The sequence below is a fragment of the Strix aluco genome, chromosome 8, assembly GCF_031877795.1.
Source record: "Strix aluco isolate bStrAlu1 chromosome 8, bStrAlu1.hap1, whole genome shotgun sequence".
In the NCBI taxonomy this organism is placed as follows: Eukaryota; Metazoa; Chordata; class Aves; order Strigiformes; family Strigidae; genus Strix; species Strix aluco.
This window is the reverse complement of record NC_133938.1, coordinates 9,338,465-9,363,625: the sequence shown is the minus strand read 5'-3', so window position 1 is coordinate 9,363,625 and position 25,161 is coordinate 9,338,465. Positions and strand designations below refer to the sequence as shown.

Sequence of the window (25,161 nt, the reverse complement as noted above, 5' to 3'; positions counted from 1 at the left end):
TGCAAAGTGAATGTACAGCATAAGACGTGCTCCCTGCCTGCTGACCATCTGCCAGGGCTGTGGGTCTGTCTGCAGCACGGAGCGTCCCTGAGCTGCAGCACAGGATGGGGAAGGAGGCAGCACACAGCTGGACCAAGTGAAGAAAGGGGCACCAGTGCCCTCACCTGTGGCTGGTCCTGCCCCTGGGGGGTGGGTGCAGGTGCTGCTCCCATCCTGCACAGATCAGAATCCTTACCACCCACACCAGGGGGAAACACCAACCCTTCTCTATTGCAGCTTCTCTTAGGAGGAACTTTCCCTTACAGGATGCTGTGGAGAAAGTGATGTGAAAGAGGGGTGGGGGATCAGACAATGTGGTGCTTATCCGTTTGCCATCCCAGTGGCTGTCACCAATGGGTAAATGGACGGGAGAGGGGACCGCTAGTAAAAGGATGCAGGAGCATCTGGGAGGGATGTTCACACTACAGAGCTAGGGGGAGGTCCTCACTGACGAGCCATGGAGCCAAACTTCCTGCTGGAAAAACATTAGCCCCAGTCCTGCCTGGCTCCTGTTCCCCACTCACACCTTCTCCACCCTGTTAATTATTACAAGGGAAGCAATGAAGGCCAACGTGCACCAAAGTCCAGTGTGAGAAAGAATATCAACAGTTTGCTCGCAGTCATGAGCCAGCCAACCCCAGCCACCACGGAGCTGCCCATGCTGCCGGGAGACACGACAGTGGCCCTTGAGGTGGCAGACATCGTCGTTGTGGTTTTTTACTTCGCCTTCGTCCTTGCTGTTGGGATATGGGTGAGTCTCTGAGGTGACTGAAGTGGAGGTTTAGGTCTGCCTAAGGCAGAGAGCCTTTGATCCTCTCTGGGCCTATCCTGGGTACAAAGGTGTTTGCTTGCAAAGGGCATCCTCTGTGCACACCGTTATCCTGGGGCCTATTGAACAAGTTGGGGGTCACGGTGACCTTCCTGTGAGCCCTCACCCCCACCCCTACATGGGAACAACAAAGGGGTTATGCCCTGGAGGTTGTTCTGGGGATGAGGTCTACCTTGCGTTCTGCAAAGTAGTCTCACACCAGGCTGTGAGCTAGCAGGGGGCAAAAGAAAGGCCAGGGTTGGGCTAGAGAAGACTGAAATGAGATTTCAAAAAGCTTTGGAAAGGTTGTTGCTAATTATTTGTTCCTGTTGCTTTGCCAAGACCTCTTTCATAGAGACCTATAGTGTTCTGGTTGTTCTAGTGTTTTTTAACTCCCAGTTGGTACATTCAAGGAGAAGTCATTAAATAGGTACAGGCAGCTTCTTTCCAAAGCTGGACTATCAGAAACCTGCACAAAGAGAGTCAGAAGCAATGGGTGAAGCCTGGCATACTTAACAGATACACACAAAAAAAATTTGGAGTTGTCCTCTGATTCCCACCCTTGTGCCATGTTCTCCCTTACTTGTCTCTGAAGGCATTTGCTAGGGTTGCTGGACAGTGAGGAGGGAATTGCTTCCTTTTTAATGCATACCATAATAAGAAGGTGGGCACCCTTTCTTGGAGCTGCAAACATGTATCTTCACAAGGCTGAGAGCAGAGAAACCCCTAGATTTCTCAAAATTAGATGCCTTTCAGAGGGGCCCTGCTTCAGCCTGCATCAGAGCCATGCACTACCTGTCTGTGCTGCTCAGCCAGTTGACTGCAGTGACACCCAAGGGAGTAGGACTAGAGTGGTGCAAGAAGTTGCTGATGGGATGTTTCAAGGCTACCGGGATGGGCATTGGGTACAACTTGAGGGTGGGTGAATGGAGGAAAACACTTCTCTTTTTCCTGTGCTTCCAGTCATCAATACGAGCAAGCCGGGGGACCATTGGAGGCTATTTCCTAGCTGGACGATCCATGACTTGGTGGCCTGTGAGTGGAATGCATCCCTCTTTTTCATGGTTTGAAAGCAATTCCAGATGTAAGGAGGGCAGGTCTAGTGAGGGCACCCAGTCCATACATGTTTTGACTGTAGTCTTAAGATGAAGAGGATCCACCAGGAATCATCCCATGCAGCTTTACTAATGGGCTACAGCATGGAGCTGCTGGGCCAGCAGCTGTTCAGCATCTTCAGGTTTTTTCAACTGTCAATTTCTCTGCTAAAGTCAGCAATAAAAGTGTTCACATTGATGGAAGTGAGGGAGCACTGACTGACTAGCTGGGTTTGAAACTCTTTGGCCCCAACTCACTGAAGATACTATTGTCCCCAAGCCAAGAGAGCATTAAGTAATCTAGGAATGTGCTATCCAGTAAAAAAGCATTTAGAGACTCAAGAAAAAATAATCCCAAAGCCCAGGACTTTTTGAGCCCTTGCTATTTAGAGTAAAGTTGAGATTATTGACTAACAATGTAAAGGATATAAACTTCAAACCACTGAAGTATAAATCTTCACTATGAAGAAAAAAAAAATCTATTGAAGGTGCCTTTTCTTGGGAGTGAAAGGCACATATAAAGATAATTTAAAGTTTGAAAGGAATAAAAACACCACAGGAGTAAAAATCCTTCTCAGCCAATGCCAGACTCTAGCACCATATATCTCTCCAGTGAGTCATGGGTAACGGAATGCACTTCTCAACCAAAACATTGTATTTTTTTTTCCTTTGGATGTACATTGCCCATAAATTCACTAGGCTAGATTTTGAACCTCTTCCATCAGAGACACATATACCTCTCTAAAATTTGTTATTTCTTAAATGTTCTTTATACTTCTGTCTTGGCCAAGTGACATTTAATGGAAAACCTTAGCTTGATGGTTTTCTCTAATTAGGAGGGGAAAAATTAGAAGATAGTAAAATGGAATGTTTTTTCCCCAACATCATTCTTTTTTTCTTTTTTTAAAAAAACAAACCAACCCAAAAAGTTCTCACTGCTTTTGGCTCCAATCACAGGTGGCCACAGAGTCTGTTGGGTACAGGTTGGCTCTTGGCTCTCCTGACTTACGATTCTAGGTTCAAAGCAACCTCTAATGCTGTTCACTTTTCAGTTTTATTTGTCAGAGAGCTGATTCCACCTCTGCAGCACTCCTGCAGGCTCAGCTCCTCGTGGCCTTCACCTTGAGTACACGACTGGCTTACATATATTTTATTTTTTTTTACAGGGGTGACAGATTTCTGCTGTGTGTTAGACAGTCTCAACTAAACCCTGATATTACATTGCTGCTCCTGTGCAATGTATCTCCTGTATTTCTGTGTCTGATATAGATACAGAGAACTGTTTACATTTCTTGATGGCACCAGTCCCCACCTCAGTTGCAAATTCGTGTTGCAGCAGCCAGCTCTCTAATCAAGAGTTTTCTTAGACAGACAAGAAGGCAGAGCTGTTGGCAGGAATCAGTGTGGGTGTTGATGCCATATTAATGTTTTACCTTGCTCAAAGGTGAGAAGCAGATCAAATTCCATCATTCCTTGTTTCACATGTAGCAGTAGTAAGAAGAGAAAAGCTCCTCATAGGCTAAAAGCAAATTTTCTCTAGAGACAAAAGGGCTAGACTTGTCCTTTGGGTAACTTCGCATTTGACCCTGAGAGAGATTTGACGTTGTCATACAGAAAGGAGGTGAGGCTTTGTGCCAAATAAAAGTAGTAATTAAGTCTGATAGCCTTTGCCCTGTTTAAAGTGCCTTGGAACTTACATTCTTCCAATTAGGGTGTCAGTGAGGCATGGTAAGGACAGGCCACAGTCTACAGTTAAAGTTAACCCGAGGCATTAGCATTTTCCAGCCTACAACAGAGCTGAATATCTATCTTTGAACCTATGTGTAGACATTACATACAAAAGGCCTGCATGTTTCTAACATGTTCCTGCTATGGTTCAGGAATCTCCTCCCTCAGGAGGAGCTCCAAGAGAGCACTCCTGTGACCATGGCAGTGTAACCTCCACATGCATGTTCAGTGCAAGACTTAAAAGAGGCTGGGCTGTCAGCAAGACACGGAGAGGCAGAGCAAGGGTCAGCAAGGCTGGAGAGGGCACATTGCTGGCTGAGTAACAAGGGAATGGAGAAATCCGTCATGTTTCATGGACACTGAGGCATCTGTGGCTGCCACCAGAATTCCCTCACTCTGCTGTACTCCCCATAACAGGCGTGTATCTCAGGAGAACCACTGACAAAATGAACCCTGATTCTGAGATTAAGCTGCACTGGAGCGGGGTTAGTGGAAAGGAGCAGACACACACACTTTAAGATATAAAAACATAGTTTTCTTTGAAAGGAGAAGGAAAACCCAACTCTTCATTAACACCTAGCTACCTACCTACAAGCAGACAAGGCCCTGGGGAGGAGAGTGCCTGGGGAAAATGTTTGGGCTGATACAGAATTTCCTCAAGGTGACTTTCTGGGTTTTGTGCCTGTGCCATGTGTTTCAGATTGGAGCATCCCTGATGTCAAGCAACGTGGGCAGTGGTTTATTCATCGGCCTGGCAGGCACTGGAGCAGCTGGGGGTCTTGCTGTTGGGGGCTTTGAGTGGAACGTAAGAGTCAGTTATGTTGTCAACTAAGATGTCACTGTTTACAAAGGGACTGGGGACTTGTAGCCAAAATCAGATGCTAAGAGTATTGGCAACTACAAGTTCTCAAGCCTCAGGAGAGAAGCCTCCAGGCATTCAGACAGCCTTAAAAACATGAGATCTTTGTTTTAGTTTAAGTGGAATCCACTAAAATTATTAGCTGTTTGACCTTCTCAGGAGCACATGGCCATATTTTTAAGTGTTAGTCTGCACTTATGAAGATAATGAATGCTGAAAATGTACTTGGATAATCACAGGATTCTGAGTACAGGGAGTTTGAAAAAAAGCAGCATGTGCTCCTAAATTCAGTGTAAAGCAATGAGAATTGGCAACACTGCATTCACCTGTCAACTGCCAAAATGTGACGTCTCTGGGGTGAACATCTGGGTGTGAAGGCAGGTCTCATTCTGCCCTACTGAAGTGGCCTGGAAAATTGCCACTGACACCACACAGAGCATGAAAACCAGGCCCTTTGTGTGTGATGCTAATGAAATTTCTCAGCTGCAGTGATGAGGAGTGAGATTAGTGCCAGCCTCACAATAAACATCACTCACCTAACTCTAAATCTCTTGTCTATACCAGCAGAGACTGCTAATAGTGCCGGATACTTGCCAAGCACAGACAAGGCCAACCAAAGTCTCTTTCCTGGGATATCTATTCACGGCACTGTTTTTTCTTCTAAACCATTAAGATAATTTTTAAGTTCTTCGTGAAGAAACCGGAGCCTGTGTTTAGCCTGGTGCATGTAGGACATACCAATATCGCTGTAGTTCAAGTAAATTTATTCAAGTCATTTTAGAAGGCCATGAACAGAAGATTGTATGTCAGGGCACATCTAACTTCATGAGTTTAGACTCATTTCTTTCAGATTGGAAAAGGACCTTAGATATGCCATTATTCTCTCCCTTTGTCATGGGACATCACTCAGCTGCAGGGATTATATGAGCATCTTTTAGCTAAGTCAGTCTTAGGCACTTCAGGAACCATGGCTGTTCACCTTCATCACTCACAATCTCTGCTCACAGGGATCAGTTTCATCTCTGATAACTTAAATAACTGATCAAAGTAAAATCTGGACTAATGTAAGGTACCTGGATGAGACAGCCAGGAGGTGAGATTTGATAGTCAAATGGCTTTTATTTATATTCAGGATCTCCTGTTTGGCCTTTTGCTGGGTTTCAGAGAAGAAATACATGACGGGAGATGCCTTTACACCTACCAAAAGACCCTTCACCTGTGGCAAAGCAACTGAACTACCCCTTTATCTACCAGCAGCAGAAGCACATCTGTGTCAGCCTGCAAGGAGAACATCCCAGCAGAGTCTTGCTGTTGCTTATTTTTATGCTCCGCAGGGACAGTCTGCTGCCTCAGCCTCATCACTTGCTAATCAAGCAACAAACAGATGCTCCCATCCTTCTCTGAATCACTTAACTCTTCACTACCATAGCATCAGTGGTTTCAAAGGCCACCTAATACAACACCATCTTTCAGAAATCTAGAGCAACAGAATACACCATCTTGCCCAAAATACCAGGAGATAGAACAGGATGTGCCACCCATGACAGAGACACAGGGCTTAGGAGGATAACTTCAAAAGCTTCTACTTGTATTATAATAATTCCTCCATTTGTCATGTCATCTTCTGAGAAGGGAGAAAAAGTCAGACTGTTTACCAAATATATTGCATGGCACTGTACCTTTCTGCTTTCTTAGGATGTTCACTGAAAGAACAGAGGAGAAGGATGTTCCCGTGTGTTGAATCATGTGCCTTTATTTTCTCTGTCTCCTTAACAGGCTACCTGGGCACTTCTGGCTCTTGGCTGGATCTTTGTGCCTGTTTACATTGCAGCAGGAGTGGTCACCATGCCTGAATACCTGCAGAAGAGATTTGGAGGGCAGAGGATACAAATCTACATGTCTGTACTGTCCCTCATTCTCTATATATTCACCAAGATATCCGTATGTATCCAACTGAACACAACCCTTGTGTCTAGGGCAGGGGTAGATCATCCTGGTACAATGCAGGGCTGCTCTGATAACTCAGACGTCCTTGAAAGGATGTGTTCAGCTACCATAAACAGTCTCAGTGTGTTAGTGTGCTGCTTTGCTCAAGTAAATACCTGCCTCTGTATTGATCATGGAGACCTATCCTGAGAGAGAGAGCCCTCGTTAAACAACAATGCACAGTGAGAACTTTACAGGGATATGGCAGTTAATTACTAAACAGCGTAAGTACCATAAGTTGTCTGCCTGCTTTTCCTCTTCTATCAGACCAAATCTTAGGCAATATAGACAGGGGAACTGCAGCATTACCCCACCTGAGGATCTGGCTGGCTGCATCTTCTAGATGTGAAATTCTTTTAAATTATCATAAATCTGTTGTTGTTTTGTAGCTGAGTTTTCAGCATTAAGTACGTTATGGTTGTTCCTGTCTCTTTCTGTCACTTGTGTTGTATAAAAAGGGTGTGGGGAAAGGGAGGTAGGTTCTGGCTTAAGACAAAACTCAGCATTTTTCCTGGATTGCTTGTAGCATCATACCATGCTGGTAGCCAAATACAATGTATGCTACTGGGTATTTATCTTCATTTAAATGCCATTAATAGAGGCAGAACTTACGCTCAGAGATTTGTTAAGAACTACCTGTGCCCTTGGAGGGTGAGGACTGTATTTCAGAGTCCATTATATGAAGGACTGAAAATGCAGTCCTTTGTCTCCTGCTGCTTGTCCCATGGCCAGTACAAGTCAGTTTTCACTAGATCCTACTGAATTATTTAGATGTCGAACTGCCTTGGAAGACATTGACTGGAGGTGAGGCACCCATGTGGCTTTTGCAGGTGGCTTCAGGGTCCTTCTCCCAGGCTTATTACATCTCAGGTCCTGGGAGGTGCATTATGAGTAGTCCCAGACTGGGGGTATGGGACAAATTTCCTCCTCTAATGGCCAGCTCTTGGTCATGTCACCCACTGCTGTCACCAATGCCTCCAGGATCTTTGCTCTGTGGGATTGATGCATTGCCCAGGATGAGGTCTTGCAAAGAGGCATTTGAAGCCTCTTTACCCATGAGGGGTAAATAGAAGATCTTTCCTGCAACAGCACCACAGTGTGCACAGCTACACACTCAATGTACGTGGTGAAGAGAAACCAATCTTTAAAATGACCTTCAGCAGAGTGGTATTTGCCAATGCCTTTCAGAGCAGGACCCTGGCCTCAGTCACTGCTGTTTCATCTCAGTGGTTTCTCCTCTGTGCAGCTAATTCACGCGTGGCTGACGGATGAGGCTGGTGGAGTTTATGGGCATGACAGGTGCTTTCTATTAAGCAGGACTATTGTTTGCAGAGAGCTCATTTAGCGGCTGGCTGGACAGCAGGCAGTTGGTTACAAGAAGGATTTTTCTCCCAGTGCTTTTGCCCAAACATAGGTTAGCAACTAGGGCATTGCAGAGTCTTCCCTGCTTGCAAAGTAAAACAGAGATCTCAATAAACAGTGTTGTCAAAGGACTGATCCTGCATGGCTGCAGAGGTATTTGTATTTCCTGCTGGGAAGTGAAAAACCTGTGAAGACACACTGTCTCAGGGTTGCAGAGGTCAGGCGTTGCACTGAGTGCTTGCTTTTAAGGTACTTATTTCCGGCACAGCAAATAGAAATCTTGCCCCACCCCTTCTGTCTCCCTTGGCAAATGTCTTTACCTGTATCTCAACCCATACCAGATTTGCAGGTGTCCTTCAGATTGGTTTGCCAACATACACATCTCCCATATCACCTTCTGCATCTGAATGATGTTATCTGTATAATTCCAGGTTTCACCCAGTTTCTGGTTTCACTCTCTCTGCCAATAGGTCCAAGCAAAACAAAGTTGATGGGGGTTTCTGTGTTTCTAGTGAGGTCCTCAGCAAGTATAACCTGTTTTTCTGGGGTCATTCTAGTAAGCTGAACTGCATGGCTAGAAAAGCAAGCTCTTGACCTTTTCAGATAAATAAATCATGGCACAAGACATCAGTGATTCTTTAGGGGTCTTGCAAGCTGGAGTGTCTCCTGGACACAAGGCTACCAAGATATAGTCGTGGGTAGAAACTGTTCTCTGCTATTTGTTCCCCCTTTCCCTCCTGTGTCTGCCTGTGGATACATGTGCTCCTGCTCCCCTCGGATGTCTTCACAGTCAGCAAAAGGAGCAGCAGTTTCCATCAATACCTGTCTGTGCCAGTGAGGATTACATGCCATGAAGGCTGCCTGTAAGATTGATTGCTTTGTGGTCTCTTGGCATGGGACCTTGATTTTCAGCCTCCTGCTGCCCCATCTCCCAGATGCTGAGAGCTCTGAAATGGAAGAAAGGTTTTCCTTACACCAAGAACAAGAAGGTTCACAGCCAACAGCCCCATGCTCTCTCCTCCTCCACTTCACCTTCGTGGTGTCCTCCCTCGTCAATGCTTTCAGCCGCAGAGGGCTGCAGGCTGCTTTATTAGATTTCACTTGCACGAAGCACTACTAATGCCAGACTGCCCTTGGGTTTTTTTTTGTTCCAGACAGACATTTTTTCCGGAGCATTGTTCATCCAAATCTCTTTGGGCTGGAACCTCTACTTGTCCACTGTGGTCTTGCTAGCAGTGACTGCTGTCTACACCATAGCTGGTAAATAGCTGATTTTAAAAGAAACATTATAAACTGTAGCCTAAGATAAAAATTTCCCCTTTACTACACAGAGGAAGGTTTTCAGGTCCTGGTCTGAGGGAGAGATTCCCCCAGTTGCTGGTAGTAGCTGCCCTGTTACTCCCAGCTGTTGGAGACCTCTGGTTATTCCCATCTCCCCTCCTGGCCCAAGGGAAACTGGTATGGGGGGAACATCACTGTTTTCTAGAGAATTTTCTAACACTACAAAAGGGTCCCAGCTCCCTGTGTGCAGATAGCTACCACTGCCTGTATTTGCTCTTTTTTTTCTCTTTTTGCAACATTAGCATCTTTAGATACTAAGATGCTGAACTGCCTCCAAGTCCTGTCATGAACAAGGACCAGACCTTCAGGCCATTCCTCACAGAAGGGCTTGTGAGAGCTATAGGTTCCTGGGGACCAGCTCAGTGCCAGCTTCTCCCAATGGGTCTGTCCTGAAATCACAGGGCTGGGGCCAAGGAAAACCTCTTTCCAGGTGAGGTACCCATTTCATTGTACATGGTGATGCACTGCCCGTTGTCTCTGGTTCTCCTGACAGGTGGTTTAACGGCTGTGATATACACAGATGCGCTGCAGACCCTCATCATGGTGCTGGGAGCTTTGGTCCTCATGTTCATAGGTAAGGGGAACCTGCAGTGGCATCATACATTAGTTTAATGGTCCCAAGGTCATTAGACCTTAGCAGGGTACCTCACCCTTTCGTGTATGGTGCAGAAACAAGTTTTAACCACTCACAGAAGTGGTGCCAGCACAACTCTCATTTACCAAGTTGTCAGACTTGCTTCATCCTTTGCACTAACTGTATGGAGGTGAGGTTCTGGATAAATTCACCTTGCAGGTTTGGGCTTACCTGGAGTTGCCAAAGAGCTTGCAAAACTGCATTCCCAGAGCCAGATTCAGCTCTCACAATACTCATGTAAATTCAGAGTAATCCTGTTGACATTCCCTGTTGACTTTGGGAGTCACAGTGGATTCATCTGGGTGTAACTGAGCATTATAAAAAGATAAAAAAGCAACAAGGAACTGACCATCATTAGTCTTTGCTTTAAGCCTTCTTGGCAAACAGAAATATAGATATATCTTGTTTCATGTCATACCATCCTGCTCCAGCCCTTGAAGGGTGTGTGAGCAAAGACTAGATGCTGAGGACATTGTGGGCATTAGGATCACGGAGAGTTTCCTGCATTGACCCTCTACTATGGTACACTGTTAAAACTGCAAGGACTCTGGGCAAGATCCAACTGACTCCTGTAAAATCCTTGACTGCCAAAAGCAAGGGTGGAGTGAGAAGAAAGGAGATGAGAGGACGGTAAGAGAAAAGAAAAGTAATCATGAGACTCAGATAAGGAAATAACTTTGCAGAGAGCACCAGACCTTAAATCACTGGCATTTTCTTTTTAGGATTTGAAAAAGTTGGCTGGTATGAAGGACTTCAGGAGAAATACAGCACAGCAATGCCAAAGATCATAGTCCCAAACACAACCTGTCACCTCCCACGTGCAGATGCCTTTCATTTGTTCAGGGATCCAGTCACAGGAGACATTCCTTGGCCTGGCCTTATATTTGGCCTCTCTGTGCTGGCTCTTTGGTGCTGGTGCACTGACCAGGTAAAAAAAAGTCTTTCTCTCTCCAGGCAAACCACCACACTGTTATTTCCAGTCCACTCCTCAGTTTGTGGATCTGTGAGCTGAAACATGACTATGTCTCACTGTGCAGGAGTTACTACCTTTTTACTGGTCTAGACCAGAACAGCTTACTCCTTCCACCTTCTCAGCAAGTTGCTAATTTTGTGCACTTAGTGCAGAGGGGTGGGCTGGTGAGTACTGGGTGTCTTCCTGCAGTTAACGTGAAAAGGATGTGAAAACGTGGATGTGGAGCTGGCTCTACAGTGACCTTGTGTAGACCTCCAGACAAGCCATTCATATTCTCAGAGGTCTCACGTTTCTTATTCCTTTCCAAGCTAGAAACAAGGAAGACACAGTGCTTTTGTACTTTAAGATGAGATAATTATGAAAACCCATCACTGAAGTTTTAGGAAAACACCTACAGTCTGCTTCACTCCTTGTCTCTTGCTGCCGTACAGCTGCTGTCTCCAGCTCTCAAGGTGACTTCATTTCAGACAAGGGCAAAATGATTCCTGTAAAGGAAATTTCCACACTGCCCTCTCCTATACCCTGCACACAGAGCTCTGAGCAGTGGCAGCAGGCTGCAGTCAACCAAGATGGGAAAGTTGCCATTGGCATGCAAAACACCCTGGTATCCTGCTGGATGAAAACCATCCATGAGAACGAGAGACAGAGGAGGGATCCTGCTCCCTCTGTAGTGCTTCTGTTTTATTCTCTGCTGCCTTTCTGCATTGATTGCAGGTGATAGTCCAGAGGTCTCTCTCTGCCAAGAACCTCTCCCATGCCAAAGGTGGATCGGTGCTGGGAGGATATCTGAAAATCTTCCCTATGTTTTTCATTGTCATGCCAGGAATGATCAGCAGAGCTCTTTACCCAGGTAAGCCTTGCTATGTTCCTTGCACAGGGCTTTATAACTGCCATGACCACTAATCCCACACGGGTCCACCAGCACTTTTACACCTCAGAAACTGCTGTCCTGCAGGCATACTCATATAGATTCCTGTTGTACAATGGTGTTCACATGTCCTTCCTCTAACTCCATTTCTCCCACAGTGGCAGAAGACACTGGGGGTATTCATATGGGGCATATTTTGCCATTGGGGGCATATAGCTCCATGCTGTGGACACTGCATGCATCTATCTATCTGGAGGAAATCAGTGAGATGAAATACACGGAGCACTGAGGTTGTCCTTCAGGTCCTATGGATTACTTTCATTAGGTATTTGGTCAGAGTTTTAGCAATCTACCACACAGATTCATTCGATTCCTGGTCGATTGTGCAAAACAGCCCACTTTTTTGACAGAGCAAGCGTTCCTTTCTTGTTGTCTCCCAGGGAGCTCTCATTGCTGGTTTCTTCAGAGCATGCCACTTCCCAGTAAGAGTACCCCAGTTAAGGGGACCACTCCTGGAGAAAAGTGCCTCTCTCCCAGATTTCCTCAAATAGGAGTAAGTCAGCCTGCAACATCCTTGGTAACCCAGATGACAGATTCATGGAAACAGTCCAGTTCCCACAAATAAAAAATCATCAAGGATTACAATTATGCAACATCTAGGAGAGTTATATCTGTACTCTGAACAGAATTGCACATTGTAATCTTAAAGTTTCACCTTTATTTTATGATGTAAAAAGTTCTTCAGCTCCCCTCATTCTAGCTGTATTTCAACTGCACCTCTGAATCTATACAAAACCACACAAGGCATCCAGATTTGTTCCCTTGACTTAAACAACCTATGGCTCAACAGGGTTTACACTGACTTCTTGTTATTTTCCTGTCTTCTGCAGATGAAGTGGGCTGCGTGGACCCGGACATCTGTAAAAGGGTCTGTGGAGCTGCAGTGGGTTGTTCCAACATTGCCTACCCCAAACTCGTCATAGAACTCATGCCTGATGGTGAGAAACCTTTACACTTGTGGAGGTGGGCTTGAGCCATGCTCTGCATGGGGGGATCAGACTGCCCTTATCCATCCTAAGGATGAGGAAATCTTACTGCAGTTACCAGATATCAGAATGAAAAAACAGTGCTGAGAGGCCAAAGGTCTAGTCCTGATTTTCCTTACCTTTTTTGCTCCCCCAGGGCTCCGGGGTTTGATGATTGCCGTGATGATGGCAGCCTTGATGAGTTCCCTCACCTCCATTTTCAACAGCAGCAGCACTCTCTTCGTTATAGACATCTGGCAGCGGATCCACAGAAAGGCTTCGGAGCAGGAGCTGATGATTGTGGGCAGGTCCTTACATTTCTTTATGTCTCATTGCTCTCATCATCTGCTTTGTGTGCAGCATTTACATTCTTCAGTCTAGACTCACTGAGAAAAATCTGGTGCCTAAAATATAGAGCAGGATTGCAGCCTGGGAAAGAGCATTACATTTTCCAGCTTCATCTCAGATAGACCTGGTCAGAGAGAAACACTGAGCGTACCACTGAGCTTGTTAGATCATCGCCTCTCTCTTCTCTAAACTTAACATAAATAGGCCTTAAACGTAACTTTTAGAAAAGCCAAAGGTGCTCTAGAGTCACTGTCACCAGAGGTCTTTAAGAACATGTTATTTTTGCATCAGACAGGAGTGATACATTGTAATTACTCCTTTTTTTCAAGGAAAAGTGCAGAGAGCCAGGCCTCCCAGCTCTCTATCTCTGTGATAAGTTATAGTGCCCTTTGCAAGCAAGCTTTGTTACTGCATGATATCAGGGGCATATAAAGTGGAATTTAAGCTGCATTCTGCATGTTTGTGGTGCTTTTCCTCTCCAGTCATGAGCGTTAAGTTCCGAACTTTGCTGTGGGGTGGTTGAAGGCTGCAGGCAATCTCATACTCCACCACTGTTGAGTAGTGAGAGGTGAAGTACCTCTTGTTCAGCAATCTGGAGAAACCTCTATAACATATAATACAAAGATGAAGGAGGGTTATGGTATGCACCTGAGACCCCAGAAGCAATTTTAATAAGCAACAAATGAGTTGCAATTTGGCAAAGGCACTAGGCTGAGCATATTATCTGTTTGGAAAGGTGGCAGAAAGATTAATTCCACAAACTTCCAGCTCCCTCTGTCTTTTGCATCCAAGAGCTAGTCCTTTGGAGAACATGTTACTCTCCAGGACACACCAGGTTGAAGGGCTTGCACTGATCCAGCTGACAGTGGGAGCCACCATGCCCTTGTGGATCTCTCATGCATGTTGACTGGCAAGTTCTAGCTCAGCCCACTCTGAAATCTGTGAAGTTAACTTTGGGAATTGGTTGAATTGACTTTCTAGAAGAGAGCAATTTTCTCTTTTCATGTGTACACAGGGAAAGGTTCCTCTTGAGAGTGGTCTGTGGATTTTTTCTTAGGAAATTCTGAAAGCAATTGCAAGTGTGCTTTGCTGCAAGACTTCAGGTGGACTCCACCACCTGCAGATCTAATGCAATTTTATCCTCATTTCCAGAGTCTTTATCCTCATCCTTGTAGTCATCAGTATTCTCTGGATCCCAATCATTCAATCGGCCAACAGTGGCAAGCTCTTTGACTACATTCAGTCCATAACCAGCTATCTAGCCCCACCGATCACAGCTCTCTTCATCTTGGCAATCTTCTGCAAGAGGATTAATGAGCCTGTAAGTGGAGTGTCAACAACAAACTGATATGCATATTTAATTTGATAAAATAAAATAAATAACTCTCCTCTCAGTACCTAGCCTTTGAGACTCCTTAAACTCAAAGCCAGTCCAGCTAAAGTGTGACAATTAGACAGCCTTTCCCTGGCACGCATTAGTGGATCTTAGCCCAGTCTCTAGTGTATGTGTATTTACTTCCAAGAAGCCACTGCAAGTGGTACTTCTTGACAGTCTCATCTGAAAGGACAAAAGGCAAATTTGTTCCGCACTTTAGGGATGATGCATCAAAGTCTAGTTGGAGGCATGTTGTTAGGAGGAGACTCTTGCATTTTCTGTGCTCTATGTGTTTTGTGTTCAAGGGCAGAAAGACAAAATGAGGATTTTTAACTGAAAACGTCCTCTTTTGATGCATGTCAGTGTGGATTTCCATCAGGCATAAAAGGTCTTGGTCTAAGAAATAGAAGGGAAGGGAAGGGAAGGGAAGGGAAGGGAAGGGAAGGGAAGGGAAGGGAAGGGAAAGGAAAGGAAAGGAAAGGAAAGGAAAGGAAAGGAAAGGAAAGGAAAGGAAAGGAAAGGAAAGGAAAGGAAAGGAAAGGAAAGGAAAGGAAAGGAAAGGAAAGGAAAGGAAAGGAAAGGAAAGGAAAGGAAAGGAAAGGAAAGGAAAGGAAAGGAAAGGAAAGGAAAAAAAGAAAAAGAAGAAAACTCCAACCAAAGGTAATGTGCAGTGACCTTTCCTTTATGCTTGCCTTTTCTCAGGGTGCTTTCTGGGGCCTCATGGTTGGACTAGCTGTTGGACTTGTTCGGATGATCATCGAGTTTATTTATAGCACACCGTCTTGTGGTGAGGAGGACAGAAGACCAGCTGTGCTAAAGGACTTGCACTACCTCTACTTTGCCCTCATCCTCTGTGTCCTCACTGCGATTGTCATCGTCCTTATTAGTCTCTGCACCCCACCGATCCCTGAAGAAAAGGTAAGTGACTTGTAGTGGCACCCTTTTCTCAGAGCCCCCGTTTGGTTTCCAAAAATCTCTGAAATCTGTCCTTTTCTTTTCCTCCCATGGTTAAGAAATGGTGTATAATGCATATGCTGCAAAGAAGCCCTTGCTTCTCGACTTTCTATTCCCCAGGTCGCATAGTGTTAATGCTTCCTGAGGCACTGAGTGCTTGAAATTGAGTGTGAGTTCCCATGCTGTGCCTAGAGCTGGGCAGACACCGCAGCCCATCACAACTAGAATGGAAAGAAAAGAAGAAGGGGAAGAAGATGAAATCGTATTACAGAGTACTGCTGAGGAGGAATTAAATATATCTAATTGTAGCATCTACTCTGTTTCAGCAGAGCCAGCATCAATCTTGCAGGCAAACAAGATTAATATCTTTTGCAACATGGGCATTTAGGAAAATAACATTTTGTCCCAATGTGATCTCAATTACATTTAATAACTTTGAGTCAGGCACAACTTTCTTTTACTTAACACATTAAAATGGTGCAGGGTTGGGAGGCTTTATATAATAAAACCTTAAAGCAACTCTTCCCAGCCCGAAGTTTTAAAGCGGCTGTCAATATAACAAAACTGCCGTCTACCTCCAAACAAAGGGTACTGGGTAGATTTAAAATACCTATTTATTTCCTGTCTAACTGCATGAGGAAATGAGGGTGATGCCATCATAGCATTTTCTATCTGTTGCTTCCTCATAACTTGTAAAGCATTAACCAGTTCCATCAATGTTTGATTGAATGTTAGTGGTGTCAAAGATACCCAGCTCCTAAAGATTACATGAAAGCAGGTGCTCAGATAGAGGCGGGGGGGGGGGGGGGGGGGGGGCGGGGAGAGAGAGGGAGACTGTCTTTGTGTCTGCTTTGAGATAAAGTCTCAGCTTTTATTAGCTATCAGAGGATCCACATGGGAGAGAAATACTGGCAAGGAGGCACCATTAGTTCTGCTGCTTACGTTGTTCACTGCTGCTCAGGGGTGGCCAGATGGTTGCCAGCAATTAATTACTGTGGTTTAATGAGTTCCCACTCATCATCTGACCTGTGATAGCTAAACATGTGCAGTGCTCCCTGCCCACAGCAATAGCAAGATAAGATGCATTAACACAGCACTGGCAAATAGTGAACATCATACCAACAGTTCAGGAAATTAAGAAACTGTCCGCAGCACCTACAGGCTTTTTAGTCTGACCTCGGAGATACAAAAACATTTAAAGCACATTTTAAGAGAAGAGTTCAGGATGAAGACCTACTACAGTAGCATCAGGGAAAGAGAATTTATTATCATAAGAGATTCCTTAGAGGAGATTTTCAGTAGAAATAGGTGAGTTTATAGGTGCTGGACTTAAAGGACCTTATTTGACATATTCTTCAAAGAGCAAATTCTCAGAAAATGTGGATTCAGACTGGAAGTAGTCCAGGGAGAAAAGCCAATTGGATGGTCAGGGAGGATAGGATTTTGTCTGAAACAGCTGTGTGCAGTTATCCCAGAGGAATAAAGGATGAGAGGTAGTGGCTGGACCCCAGGTACATCAGGAGAGACAGGGAGGTTAGAGAGCTTGCTAAAGGGAAGTGCTGGACATGAACAAACATAGGCTGGGCTTTTTGGGGGAAGTTTTCTAAAGAGGGGTGGTCAGGATAACCTTTTGGTAGGCTATGGACCCCACATAGTGCTGAGCTCAGTGCTTGACTCTGTATAAGAGATTCTGTTGAAGAAAATTATTGAGAATTAATGACATTTCCTGTGAGAGTGAGTGGCTGGACACAGAGACCCAGATCAATCATCTTATGATGGTGATGACCATTCATGTCCCATGTGCCCCCCAGTCCTCAGTATCTTCCCACCACAAGGAAAATGAGATAGGCTGCTAGGCAATTTGAGCCACTAAGTGGTAGCTAATTCCCTCTTCCCATATCTCAGTAGGAACAGGGGAGTCTGCCCCTATTTGGTTTTAGTCTGATTTCCATTCAATTTCTACTAGTTATCCCCATTTTCAACAGGAAAGGTCTGACATTGTTCCTCAGAGAACAACTAAAGTGAAGGCATGGGGTTTAAGCTGAGGTAGGTGCCAATATTGCTGGGTTGCTGCCTGTCTGGCATGAATCTGAGTGGGCAGCTTTAAAACCAACATTTTTCATTTTCCCTCAGTCAGGCTTCTCCCAGCTTTTGCCCTGGACATGAGCGCAGATGTAGGTTTGGACCATCACTCCTGGTGGCATGGTTTCTCATGGTGTCCTGCAAGCAAGGCCTATCTCCTCATCTCAAGTTTGTCTGTGGCTGTGCTGAAGTGGCTCAAGGACAGAAGAGTTTTGGGAAGGAAGGGCAGGAGGTAGAAATCAGGATGGATATGTCAGGTTCTAACCTCTGGATAGAAACTAGCACCTGAACTTTGTGTTTGGCCATTAGTGACCTCGGGTTGCTGGGTTTTGGCATGCAAAGTGGGCAACGCTGTGGCAAAGAGCCTGTATGTCCCCATGATAGTGGCTGAGAGGGGGAGGCTGGTAGTGGGTGTCCTAGCTGAGGATATCTGAAGCTCTGGTGCTTCCCAGTCCCATGTGTTGGTCAATTCACTTCATGAGCCTCAGATATTTCCCCCATAAAAATTGCATGGGGCTAGTTCTGCTAGCCCTTATCTGTGCAGCGCTTTGAGATGTAATGATGAAGGACACCGTATAAGAGCTAGGAATTATGCCATTTATTTTGTCAAGCAAAAGGAAAAGAAAAACAAGCCGCCAAAGAAAAAGCCAAGGAATTATAGTGATAGATCATACTTCAGCAGATGTAAATCAGCATAGCTCCATTGCCTTCAAAGACCAGGAACAGCTGTTGAGCGCAGTTATGCCGCTTTACACCAGCTGAGGATCTACACTGGACAACTTTAAATATTGAATCTCAATGCTTTTGAGATAGTAAATAGGCAAAAGGAGAAAAGAGATTTGTATCTGATGTTGGAGTGGTACAGCTAATGTGCCTGACTTTAAATGAATTACAATCCAAGAACTGCAAGCTGTAGCATTTTCTCCTGCTGTTTTGGACACTCTCCCATCCCTGTGGTGATTGATGCTGTGCTGGAAAACAAGTATGCAAGGAATTTGTTTGGTATGCTCCAGAGTTCATATGTCTTCATTGTAGGTAGTCCATATTGTGTCACGCCGTCCTTGAAAACCTTGCAAAAGAGCTTACAATTAAATTTGAGACTGTGAAGCTGAAACACAACTGTCAGGTGCCAGATGGCATTTTGGAACAGAAGGATTTATTCTACTTTACAAACAACAAAAGAAAAACTTTGCTGAGTTCTTGCAAACTCCCTTGTCCAAGGAGAATGTGAGGGTGAAAAGGGAGAGGAACAGCCCACAAAGCATGAGAGCTACACAAGCAGGGCACCTCCCAGGGGGTCAGGGCTCACCCAGACAGGCTGATGGATTGGCAATTCCATTTGATGTACTCTAGGGTCAGGGATGTTTTCCCTGTGTCTTGAGGTCTGTCCTTTTTGTGCATAACCTAGGAGGAGCAGCAAGCCCTCTTTGGATGGCCTGAGCCCACACCGTGCACTTCGAGGTGCTGCGACTGAAGCTCCCACAGCATCATTTAGTGCCACTGAGAGCAAAGCATGCTCAGCTCCTGTGGGAACCAGGCACTCATAGAGGAGCAAACTATGGGGGGGACAGAGGGCTCCCCGAGCAGTCCCCAGGCATGGCTCTGCAATGGGGAGCAGCGCCACAGGGCTCCCTGGGACCTGTCAAGCAGCTACCCCCGCTCCCCTGCCCTTGTGCCTGGTAGCCTCAGGCAGCATTTCCAAGGTCCAGGTCAATTCTGCTAATGCAGCTCCCCCATCAGCAGTTCTGCTTATTTATGATTTGCTTGCTTTCTCCAGGCATGCAAAACACGTGGCCATCATCTGCCTCCCCCCTCCCCATCCCTTCATAAATTTGTGCCAGGAAAGCATAGCCAGTACTGTGGTGGCCTCCATGGCCACACAATGCTGCTGGTCTGTCCTGGCATGTGCCCTTCTGGCAATGGCAAATAGGAGAAAGGGAGACTTCAAGGAATTCAGCCAGCCAAAACGCACTGCAGGGGAGCTTGAAGCTGGAGCATTGGTATGATGCTTCACCAAGGAGCCCTCTAGGGTGGTGGTTTGCTTTATTTGGCTGTGGTCACCACCATGGTCACCACCAGCTCCTGGGTGGGTCAGTGGGATGGTATGTGATGAGGTTACCTGTGTGTCTGTGCTGCTTTCAACTAGGAATCACTCCCATCTGGCAGAGTCTGAGCCCCAGGGAAACTCTAGCCCTTGCAAATGTTGCTGCAATGTGAAGACAGTCATTCAGTGACACATAGGAAGAGGAGGGAAAAGAAAAAAGTTTCTGAAATTCTTTAGTACCATGAAACTTTGCTATGTTCCAGTGACATTTTCTAAGTGATTAAAAAAAAAAAAAAATCCTTGAGAAAGATGAGGATCATCAAATCAAAGCAATTTAGCACATCGTGACAAGAAAGATTAGCCCTGCCCAGTGCTCATCTTGGTTGAAAATGATTTAAATAAAGCTATAAATCTTCTGGAAATTATGCAACATTTTGTGTCAGCTGGAAAATCCTGCCTAGATTTGTGTGTGTAAAATTCAAAAATTAAACTCACGTTACTTTGTAAGTGACCCATTTGAGACATTCATTTCCATATGGGCAGAGCAGGGAGGCAGCTGCTCATCAACTGTGTGACTTTGCCTGACCTGTTGCCAGCACTGCAGCCTCGCTGCCCCGGTCCCATCCTCCGGCTCCTCTGCAGGGCAGCCGACAGGCTGGAGCGGGAGGACAGCCCACAGACCTGGGCAGCTGCATTTCTGTGGGATTGATGAGTGTGGTCCTTGCTGCCTGGCTTGGCCAGAGCATGCAGAGGTTAGGAAGTGCGGATGCCACCAAGCTCCTTGGCATGCCATGGTCAGCCAAAGAAGCAGCAGGCCTGGCTTAAATTCAAAGACCTGAGCCCCTGGGATGGTTCACCCCACCCTACAGCTGCAAAAGGACCACCGTGAGGCTTGCAAGGTCAATGCCTCCTGTGCACTCTCTGTGTCCCAGGAAGGAGACAACTTTCAGATTTGCCCTAGAATAAGAGTTTCAGATCTTCTGCTTTTGTAAAGCAGAGCAGATTACAGCCACAGCAGCCTGTCCAGGACTGATCATCTTTTATGGCTTTTGAAGGTTCTTTCACTGAGGTAATGTCTTGTATTGGCCCAATAGAGAGAACTGGAATTAAAAAACAAAGGAAAAATAGCCAAACCAACAAACAAACAAAAAAGAGAACAGGTGTTTGGATGGGCAAGTCTTACAGTGTGCGCCCAGAGTTCATTTTTTTCTACTTGTAACTACACCTGTTGGTCTAATGTAAGGTATACTCCTCCCTGCAAATTGTGACTTGATATTCGCTGTCATGGCTCTGGCTGCCCACATAGTTGCACTTCTTGAACACGTACTTGCAGTAACAGAGCAGAGACACAATACTGCCTCTTTTCCCATTAAGAGCTCTGAGATAAGCTCATCTGGAAGTACAGGTTGCCAGTTTGATGTGAGTTTGTCTCAACTGTGGCACTTAATATTCATGTTGGGCTTTCTTTTTCTATAAAACAACGACTGAGACAAGACAGAAGATCCTCCAGTCCCTCCCCATGGCCCAGAGAAGGAGCAGCTCAAGTACCAGTGTTCCCTTATGGCCATATAACTGCATCGTGCCCCTGTGGCCATATATCTGCATTCCAACACCCGACTGATCTTTCTCTGCTGAGCGTACAATTGCTGTCTGTGATTGACTGTATCCAGAGAGGGTTATCTTGGCTTCTTTTTTTTTTTTTTTTTTTTTTAATTTACTTTATTACCCTTCCCTGTTGGAGGGCTGCCATTCTGGACACAGATCATCATTATTTCATGTCAATCAAGTGAGGTTGGCAAATAAGAAGTTGCTTATTCAATGTCTACTAAAAGGTTACAGCTGGTGGAGACAGGGATGGAACAGGTTAATTAAAAAAAATGGAAAGAAACTAGATTACTTCACACTTTTTCTCAGCTTTTCAGCTCCAACCGGATGGTACCAGCCTTCTTTTCCAGGGTGTGGGCACCTGTGCGGAGGGAAGGTGAGAGAAAGTGGGGGAACAACCATTGCCCCAGAACAGGTCTCTCAGCACCGTCTTGGATCTGTGCCCCCCAAAGAGGGAGATGACTGGCATGCCAGTTTGGGACTGACAGGCAATAACCTGTTTGTTCTCTGTTCCACTTTGCAGCTCGCTTGCCTGACATGGTGGACAAGACACAGAAAAGCACCTGCCATTGACCTGAAAAATTACAAGAGCGAAGCAGCACAGATCAATCCAGCCAATGGAGAGAGTGACTTGGTCGAAAGTGCAGATTCAGGCAATAAGGAGGAGGCAGGTAGGGTGGCTGTCTGTGAACAAGCACACTCATGTGCATGTGAGTGCACAGCCCAGAGCTCATGCCAGTTCCTCTAAAGCTCGTGAGAGGCCATTTTTTCTAATCAGTGGAGTTGGGACTTGTATTTAGGGGTATATATCAGTTATAAGGATGTGACAAATGAAACTGTTGCGGTTCTTGGTCCTCCCAGCATATCTTCTAGCATTTACCTTCATGTCACAATCCTCTGAATGGCTCAGAAGAACTGCCATTCCTGTAAAAAAAAAAGAAAACCCACCATTCAGTAAAATGTTTTTCCTCTTCCTCCTCAGAACAAGTTATTTACCCACGCAAAGTACCCCAGTCCAGTTCTGCCCAAGTCACAGTGGTGTTTTAGCACTTCAGATTTAGACCCTTAATGGTGTGCTGGACTCCTTAGATGGGAGTCAATGGCTACTTACGAACATCCGTTGGGAGGGTGGAGGTCTGTGCTCCTGGGACACGGTTCCTCACCCCACTGACATGGGCTTTGTGCCATGACACTGCATCTGTCTGTCTCACCAAGGTGCTCCTGAGATGCTCCGTAGCACTGCTGCAGGTGTAAGCAAAGCAGCAGCCTACCACTGGCACTATGAAAGTCACAACAGGCTCTGTAGTTTCAACTTTCAGCACATAAAAGTGGCATCCCTTTCTGTCCTCATCATTGCTAGGAGATGAACCCCTTGTGTATGTGCTAGAGATGCCTCCTCCTTACCCCTGTGTGAGCTCTGCTGGCTAAACTCACCCAGTGATGCTGTAACATACTGTATCAAAATAACATCATGGTCTGAAGGGACCATGAGATTCACGGATGTCCTAGGGTAAATCTACAAGCCTCAGTTTTCTCATTTACATTTTGCCAATAGTATCTTTCATCTTCCCTTAGGATATAGCCATGGTTAAAACTCAGACCCAAATAGCAGTGTGTCCTACCAAGGGTATCTAATAAGAAGGAACAAAAAGAGTCAAATGAACTTCAGGAGTTGTCAGGAGACAGAACAGTAGCAGGAGATGATACATAGGCAAGTTCTTTTCCAAGTGGACAGAGGTTTATTCTGCAAATCCATTGAAAAAATGCAGCTTTCTGGTTTTGAGCTTAACCTTCCAAGGTTACAGAGCAGAAGTCTCAGAAGAAAGGCACATACACAAGAATTCTTCACTCCTTCTATTTGCTGGTCAGTCCAAAGGACACTGGTACCAATTACAGCCAAGCTAAACAGAAGTGAACAACGAACAAAATCTCTTAATATTTTCTTTCCCTAGTAGAGTAAGTTTGGGTTTAAGTTGAATGCAGCCATTCAGCATTATTTATTATTTCTTATCACTTCCTAGTTCACTTAACTAGCTCAGATTTTTATAAACGAATGTCTTGGTATTTTGGTAATTAGTAATGATGGGAAAGGAAATGCGAAACACAGCAGTTGACAGTTTAATGATGCTTTTTTTCCAGGTAACACCTTTTTCAAGGCCTTATGACATTCTGCATTTCAAAAAAGGTTATATTTGGAAAGAACAGCCAGTGAAATACATGCAGCACAGGGCTGACAATTAAAACACATACTTCACCTGGCATGTCACGTGTAATAAATAAGCCAGGATATCTCTAAATGGACCATCATGCTGTCAGGAATTTATGAAAGTGGATGGAAGCTGGGTTGGGGAGGAGGGGGAAGAGGTCTGTTAATTAACTAATGAACGATTGGTGTTGCAATCAACCAACTGTAATCAGGCTGTGCTGTACATGGTTGAGGCAGAGCTTTTTCCCTTCCCTTCCCTTCCCTTCCCTTCCCTTCCCTTCCCTTCCCTTCCCTTCCCTTCCCTTCCCTTCCCTTCCCTTCCCTTCCCTTCCCTTCCCTTCCCTTCCCTTCCCTTCCCTTCCCTTCCCTTCCCTTCCCTTCCCTTCCCTTCCCTTCCCTTCCCTTCCCTTCCCTTCCCTTCCCTTCCCTCTTCCCTCTTCCCTCTTCCCTCTTCCCTCTTCCCTCTTCCCTCTTCCCTCTTCCCTCTTCCCTCTTCCCTCTTCCCTCTTCCCTCTTCCCTCTTCCCTCTTCCCTCTTCCCTCTTCCCTCTTCCCTCTTCCCTCTTCCCTCTTCCCTCTTCCCTCTTCCCTCTTCCCTCTTCCCTCTTCCCTCTTCCCTTCCCATCATCTCCCATCATCATCTTGCATCTCCCAGCCTAGGTGCATCTCAAGCCCCACTCCAGATTGGTCAATGCACCTCCAGACTAGTGGAAGGAGGGAAAGAAGAGTCCCAGATAGATGATAACACCCATTTTTTGGTCTGTCTCTCACAGCAGCCAAGCCTTCCTGCTGGAAAATGTTGTATTTGTGGTTCTGTGGTCTGTCCACTGCCCCCACGCCCACTCTGTCCCAGGAGGAGAGAGCAGCCCTGGAGCAGAGACTCACCAGCATCGAGGAGAAGCCCCTGTGGAAGACTGTTTGCAACATTAATGCTATTGTCCTTCTAACCATTAATGTCTTTCTGTGGGCATATTTTGGCTGAGGTGGGGTCATGCAGCACGTGGCTTTGGTTTCTCTCAGGGGCCCTCATCTTCATGTCTAATCCAGAAGCATCGGGTGAGAGAGGCCCTGGTGATGGTCCCCAGAGGCGCTGGCACGCCTCAGCACTGCCCTTCCCCAGAGGCACTGCTGGCTGGAAATGACTGCGGGGCTCGGTTTCTCCATAAGACAAGGGGTGACCAAGACTCAACACTGTCATATCCAGGATGCAGGGGATGTGTGGGACAGTGTGTGGGCCAAATCGGGAGACCTGGGGTCAATTTTAAAGGTGCAGAGCTCAACCCAGCAAAGAGCAAAGGCTTTGGAAAGCCCAGCTGTGGCGTGGCTGGGTCTTCTCTCCCCCATGCACCAGCTCAGGGCTGACTTTGCACCATAGCTCCTAGGGGAGGGAATTCTGAAGGACTTCTGGTTTATACCGGTGTGGGGGAGGAGACTTAAGCACTACCTGCAGTTTTTTTATATGGCCAAAATTCAGATGGGGTTAGTGTGGGACCGCTGGACTAGCTCTGCAGTGACAACCTTGGCTCCCACAGCCACCCCAGGACCAGTGTTGGACCCCTTCCACCCACCTCAACCACGGGCACTGGCAGTGAGCACCCCCCACCCTGTCCACTCTGCTGCCTGACGGTGGGTCTTTCTTACAACAGCCTGAACCTGTTTACTCATTGGGCCAATCCTGCCCCTTAACAGCATTACCAGCAATAAAGGTGCCTTAGTAACAAAGCCAATTCTGACTTTGGGTTATTGTGGTTATAGATCCTGCACTGATGCACAAAGGTCTCCATGGGACCATGATGACCTGGCTGTGGTAGGGAAAAGAAAGATCCCTCTT

The 25,161-nt window shown here is 45.9% G+C and overlaps 1 protein-coding gene across 2 annotated transcripts; it reads left to right on the top strand.

The window, feature by feature from the left end:
* Positions 1–646: 646 nt before the first annotated feature.
* Positions 647–25,056, top strand: SLC5A9 (solute carrier family 5 member 9). 2 transcript variants are annotated; one of them, XM_074833210.1, is made up of 14 exons: positions 647–790; positions 1,811–1,882; positions 4,370–4,474; positions 6,305–6,469; positions 9,031–9,136; positions 9,711–9,791; positions 10,574–10,779; positions 11,539–11,674; positions 12,583–12,690; positions 12,875–13,025; positions 14,218–14,386; positions 15,143–15,358; positions 21,649–21,796; positions 24,104–25,056. In XM_074833210.1, exons 1-14 carry the CDS (start codon positions 662–664, stop codon positions 24,310–24,312), a joined length of 2,001 nt encoding a protein of 666 aa, XP_074689311.1. In that variant the 5' UTR covers positions 647–661; the 3' UTR covers positions 24,313–25,056. The 2 variants fall into 2 exon arrangements, with proteins under 2 accessions (XP_074689311.1, XP_074689310.1); XM_074833209.1 differs by lacking the exon at positions 647–790 and having other exon boundaries at positions 1,839–1,882; positions 24,107–25,056.
* The last annotated feature ends 105 nt before the right edge of the window (positions 25,057–25,161 follow it).

Bases quoted from the DNA above. Each gene is read 5' to 3' on its own strand.
- SLC5A9 (XM_074833210.1), top strand. From the start codon at position 662: ATGAGCCAGCCAACCCCAGCCACCACGGAGCTGCCCATGCTGCCGGGA. The intron at 6,470-9,030 runs GTATGTATCCAA...TTTTTGTTCCAG, and splicing joins ATATATTCACCAAGATATCC to ACAGACATTTTTTCCGGAGC. The intron at 12,691-12,874 runs GTGAGAAACCTT...TTGCTCCCCCAG, and splicing joins CATAGAACTCATGCCTGATG to GGCTCCGGGGTTTGATGATT.